Source organism: Nymphalis io, chromosome 9 (assembly GCF_905147045.1).
Source record: "Nymphalis io chromosome 9, ilAglIoxx1.1, whole genome shotgun sequence".
Taxonomy (NCBI): Eukaryota; Metazoa; Arthropoda; class Insecta; order Lepidoptera; family Nymphalidae; genus Nymphalis; species Nymphalis io.
This window is the reverse complement of record NC_065896.1, coordinates 2,263,797-2,269,796: the sequence shown is the minus strand read 5'-3', so window position 1 is coordinate 2,269,796 and position 6,000 is coordinate 2,263,797. Positions and strand designations below refer to the sequence as shown.

General features: G+C 31.4%; 1 protein-coding gene across 1 annotated transcript; it reads left to right on the top strand.

Annotated features, from left to right (window-relative positions):
• Positions 1 to 3,513: 3,513 nt before the first annotated feature.
• On the top strand, positions 3,514 to 4,911 carry LOC126770458 (uncharacterized). The gene is made up of 3 exons (XM_050489837.1): positions 3,514 to 3,641; positions 4,073 to 4,309; positions 4,702 to 4,911. The coding sequence occupies exons 1-3, from the start codon at positions 3,560 to 3,562 to the stop codon at positions 4,854 to 4,856; spliced, it is 474 nt and encodes a 157-aa protein (XP_050345794.1). The 5' UTR covers positions 3,514 to 3,559; the 3' UTR covers positions 4,857 to 4,911.
• Positions 4,912 to 6,000: the final 1,089 nt, after the last annotated feature.

Here is a 6,000-nt window from a genome sequence, read left to right as displayed (position 1 = left end):
ATCTTTGAACTGTGAAATTATTATTCTCTTAATAAAAGTCCTGATATAAATTATCTTTGTAATGCTGAAATATACCTATATTACGTCATTATCTATTTGGCACAGATGACATTTTTTTTTTACTAAAAAGTTTGAAAATTAAATCAGAAATAGACTTATGCGTTAACATTTTCTGAGTTATGCTATTAAATACATAAATCAAACAAGATGCTTACTGATAAAGTTTATTTATTTAATCTGACCTAACTAATAATCATAGTATCAAAACGCTATCTGTCATAACTTATATATGAATAAGGATACAACATTTATATTATTATGGAGCGTTATTCCAGCAACATTTTCTTAGATTTCGACCCAAATTGATAACTAGTTACACAACCATCAGAATTTTATCCTTTAGTTCGGAACAATAAAGCTGAATCGGTTAGTTATTTGTAATTGGCGCCACAATATCTCACAACAATGGCGCGATAAGCATTTGATGTATTATTTTGTCGTACAATTAGTGCGTGCTTTTCATTGGAATATGCATTACGTACATCTGAATGGGTTAAAATATTACGAACGTTATATGTTGCCATTTTTATAACTAGCTGCACAAAATGCTGCAAAATATTATTTAAAAAAAGAAGGGTCGAGTAAATCACGCTCAGGTCTGGGCGTTCTAGCGTTTGCGCAGAGCCCAAAAAAAGTTTAGTTCCCAATCATGAAGTCCACCAAATTTAAGAAATCATCCCAATTCATTCAAAGATTAACTACTTCAAGGTAATGCCTTGAAATGCAGTGTCAATCAAGCGATAGATGAGATATTTCATATTTTGAACCCTGTGAAAGAAAACTTTCAGCCCACTGAGCGCCGCGAGCGTGGAGCTGCGCACCGGAGCTGCTCGGCTCCGAACAGCAATCAGACGTATTCGATACCTAAATTATGATATAAACATGGTTAATAAATTCTGTTGTTTATAAATGTGAGTAAATATTTTCCAACCATAATTCACTTAGTTATTAATTACGTTTGCTAATATTATATGTTCAATATAGCGAATAAATTTATCATTGAATGGCAAAAGTGGGTTTGATATGTCTGAGCACAGCTTAACCTGACAAATTGTAATTGCGACATTATATCTTAATCTTTAATAAGGCGATTAGTGTGTGTATTTTAGTATTTCATAGAGATAAGTGCATTTTGGTATCAGGTGTTAGTTATATGATCGAAGCACTGGAATATAGTCTGGAATGTGGAAAACTGTGTTCGCTCAAAGCCTAGTTGTACTTAGATATTAAAATATTACTTTATTTAAAGAAATCACTAATTGATTTATTTTTGCCTCTATAAAAGGTTCTTAAGATCGCTGTAGGTATTTCGAATAAATAAATGCGTAATATATTATTAGACATTACTATTTAGATGATTTAATAGTTTTGAAATAAAAATGGATTCCGAAATTGAATATATATTTATGTTATCACATTTTTGCATAATTATTGTATTGTGTCGACTGTAAAGTGGGATCGAATATAGTATGGCAATAGTATAATCGATTCATTGTGCAGATTGCACGCGTGCGCACGCGTCTTTAGATAGAGCATATTTTATAGACTGACGATAGTTTAGAAAGCACAGACAGAGAAATACTTTCTACATATAATATACTAGTTCTATTTCATTATAAGACTACATTGATTAATAAGACGCTGAGCCTAGCTGGCATACTTTTTATAACAAATTCATGTTTATGTATGAGCAACTTTGATAATGTATTTATATGTAAAATAAACGGTGATAAAAAAGGCTTTCATTTTTATGGAAAGTATAGGATATAAAAAGATATTCTAACTCTCTGTTACTATCTATTTAATAAAAATCATAAAATTATAACTTCGAATTTTTTTGGAGATTATTCTGGGTAGTATTTACGTTACAAATCGGTTGTAACTTTAAATTTAAATTAATCTTGTAAAAATACGATTTAAAAATAATCGCAAAAGTTTGTATATATATATAATGCGTAATATATTATTAGACATTACTATTTAGATGATTTAATAGTTTTGAAGTAAAAATGGATTCCGAAATTGAATATATATTTGTGTTATCACATTTTTGCATAATTATTGTATTGTGTCGACTGTAAAGTGGGATCGAATATAGTATGGCAATAGTAGAATCTATATATATAAAATGAAATGAATATATATATTATTAAATAATAGACAAAATCCTTTAATTATTGCCAGTAGTTTTTTTTTCAAACTTAATTTTTACAAAATTAAATAACTAATTTTGTTAAAAACTTTTTAATGAAAATTGCCATTATTAATTTAAGTATTGATATATTTTTTATTTGTTTTATGAGTAAATAAAAATATAACTGTTATAAATAAAATAAGAATCAAATCAATTTTACCATAAATTATATTATAAAAATCTACTTAGAACATTGATCATTATCAAGTTGCCTTTCTTACATATACAGAAGGCTGCAGTAGATCACATTCCATAAACAGCGTTGCAGTAAATTGTGCGCAAAGCGTGAAATGCGATTATAATTCGGTGCTATCTCTTGTCGCTGTCAAAGGCTGGTAATTAAGGAATTTCATTGTTTGAAGTGCAGCCTGGTATCCATTGTTAATTGGTATGGATAAATTACATTCACTGCATTGTCTTAGGTAAATGTTAACAAACGATTAAAGAGTCTCATGTTTACATCTAAAGGCATATCTTAAAATACTTCTTTCAAATTAAACGGTTAATAAATTAAATTAAATCTGAACGACTTGCCGACGCTTTGAGTGATGTTAATGATTAGGCAAAAGTTTTTAACATTTTCTGCTACTTATTTAAATACAAATGAATGTTTATATGTTTGTCATTTATGCGATCCTTATCCTTAACTAAATTTGTACAAGTCGCCTTGGTAGGTAATACCCACTCATCAGATATTCTATCGCCAAGTAGCAATACTTGATATTGTGTTTCGGTTTAAAGGCTGTTCTTCTTAGTTCCCAAGGTTGGTGACACTTTGGCGTAATGTAAGGGATGGATACTACTTACAGTACCAACGGACGATGGTGACCACTTACCTTCAGGGGGCTCATTTATCAGTCATTATTTTTACTGGTGGTAGGGCTTTGTGCAAGCTCGTCTAAGTAGGTACCACCCACTCATCAGATATTCTACCGCAAAACAGCAATACTTGATATTGTTGTGTTCCGGTTTGAAGGGTTAGTGAGCCAGTGTAATTACAGGCACAAGGGATATAACATCTTAGTTCCCAAGGTTGGTGGAGCATTGACGATGTAAGCGATGGTTAACATTTCTTACAATGCTAATGTCTACCAATGGGCGTTGGTAACCACTTACCATCAGTTGGCCCATATGCTCGTCCGCCTTCCTATTCTATAAAAAAAAAACAAATATGAAAATGAATTTGATATTATAGTATTTATGAACAACTATTGCGAAAAATAATTGCTCTATAAAACTCACCAGTTGTTAGTTTGATTGTTTTAATGATTGCTATTTTTAACTTGAACATTTAAATAAAAAAGTATGTCGTGGAAAGTCGTCTCACTTTGTATTTTGATCACTTATCAAAATAAAATATGTCATGGTTACTTCGTTGGAGCTGGATGTGAGTTCCATAAAATATTAGCTATTCTTCCTATAGATCACCCAGGCTACCTCATAATTGAGACCTTCAGTGGGTTAGTCATACTTCAGTGGGTTAGTCATACTGAGGTAACGAACAGAAATATATTTTTGCTTTCGAATTGATTGATGATATATTAGTTCAATAAAAACTATAACTTTTTACCAATATCAAAAAAGGAATGTTTTCTCGGCCCTACTTATGTATGTTTGTTTGTAGGTATGAACGATACTTTATAGAACCCCCACGACAATTTTTTTAATTTTTGCACAACTACCCAATTATATAATAAAACATGAATGGAGTGTTCTTATATAAATATAAATAACTGTGTAATTTAAATTATGAAGTCTGGTAACAAAAATAAATTAAGCTTAATCATAAATTCCAAAATAACTCAGATTGTTTTTCAGTGAACGTTCGATTCGCTCAAATGCTCTACACTGACACGAAATATCAAGTCCTGAGGGAGGAAATGGTGAAAACGAATACTAGAAATTTAGTATATCATTGCAGAGCCGATAAGAGCGACTGTGATGCTGCGTTGGCTAAAATGCGATACAAAGCCAGTAAACATTTCTACGCATTATCTAAGGCTGTGGTCGATTATGTGAAGAATAAACGTCAAGCACGACCTACTGGTTATGTCGGTAAGTAATCTAACTCCATTATATAATATGATAATGACCAAATGCATTTTTTTAAAAATAAATATAAAGGATATAAGTTTTTATTTTATTATAGACTCCAGAGTATATACTGCAAGGTTGTTAAACATTATCTCATGTAGTCGCGACAATGATTCTTATTTTGGTTCTCCGTAAAAAAAATATTACAGCTTTTTTTTATTTATATTATTAATTCAACGATACATTTTTATGACAAATGAATTATAATAAATCTTTAAATACGCTTTAAGAACATGTATAGTGGATTTATGCTGCTTATAATCACACACTCAAAAGTTAACATTTATGTTTTTGATAAAAAAACTATTTTTACCAAGTCCTCAAAACGGTTCTAGCCCTTAAACTCATTATAGGGACAGCCACATTTTGTCAAGACAACATCTGCGTGCCGGATACTGACCCTCCCATCGTCTATGGAGGCTGCTTTACACTCATCTCCTGTGGGGGCAACCAAACCTGGCACCTAGACCCGGTTGTTTACAAGAAGAAAAAGAATAGATATTATTAATTTAAGTTAATATGTAATAAAAGCTGCTAAAAATAAATTTTCGTGACATTCTGCTCTTTGTAGTCATAAATTTTTTGTCCTTAAAAATGAAAAAAAACTTTTAAAAATGAAAGCTTTTCCTAATTACTGAAACTCAAAAGGTTGTTAACTTTGGTGATGTCAAGAAAAAGTGACTGTGAAGTAGATAATAACTCCCATTATTTTTTTTTCTGAAAAACAGCAAAATATTTGGATTTTATGAAACAAAACATTACATCAAGACATGTAGAATAGCGTTCCTATGGGCGTTGATGACTACTTACCATCATTGCTTGGTAGTATTCCTATATTTAATTACTTCCTTGATCATTTTAAATTCACTGACAAACTATCAAACACTTTACCCAACTAAAATTGTTCTTTACTTACATTTATAACTTTTCTCCCCACATATTCCATAGGAAAATAATTTGACAAATAAAACATCGTAAGAACATGATGTATGAAGGTGTATGAGTACAACCAAACTATAAAATATAATTTGTCCCAGAACTTATCACTTAAAGAAGAAGAAACTTTGGAATGATAGAATGAACATTGCTGTCGGTATAGTCCTGTGTCTACCTTAATCATCCTTTGTTCGTTTCCTCAATCGCGTTCGCAGAAAATCTCGCTTCATATTTTCATGTTTGTATGTCTCTATCGGCGTACGTCACCGCGGCCATTCTCAACAACGAAGACTAGCTCACTACAGAAAAAAATTATAGAACACGTGTGTCCAAACATAGTTGCACTCTCTATTTTCTCATTCTCTTAGTAAAATAAGAAGGCAAAATGAACGTAGAGAAATCAGGCGCAGGAATACGCATACAAGGTATATGCTGGACTTAAACCTGGCACTGACTTACAAGCTAAGTAAACTAGACAGCAAATAACTATCGAAGTATCAGCAATCTCTCTGCCATGTAACAAGCTATGTCGATTTGTATAGCTCAAGTAGGCAAAAAACTCTACATTCAGACCACGTAAAAGTTATTCGTAACGCAAATTATATAACAATCTAGCTTACACTTCATGCCTATTAAAAAAAGGTAACCAAAACTGAACACCTGCTGCATTGTACCGAAACAATGCACTTGACTTGATTTTTACAATTATTTAGAGG

Excerpts from the sequence above, each read along its gene's own strand:
- LOC126770458 (XM_050489837.1), top strand. The coding sequence starts at position 3,560 with ATGTCGTGGAAAGTCGTCTCACTTTGTATTTTGATCACTTATCAAAAT. Across the intron at positions 3,642-4,072 it reads TTACTTCGTTGGAGCTGGAT|TGAACGTTCGATTCGCTCAA; the intron begins GTGAGTTCCATA and ends ATTGTTTTTCAG. Across the intron at positions 4,310-4,701 it reads ACGACCTACTGGTTATGTCG|GGACAGCCACATTTTGTCAA; the intron begins GTAAGTAATCTA and ends AACTCATTATAG.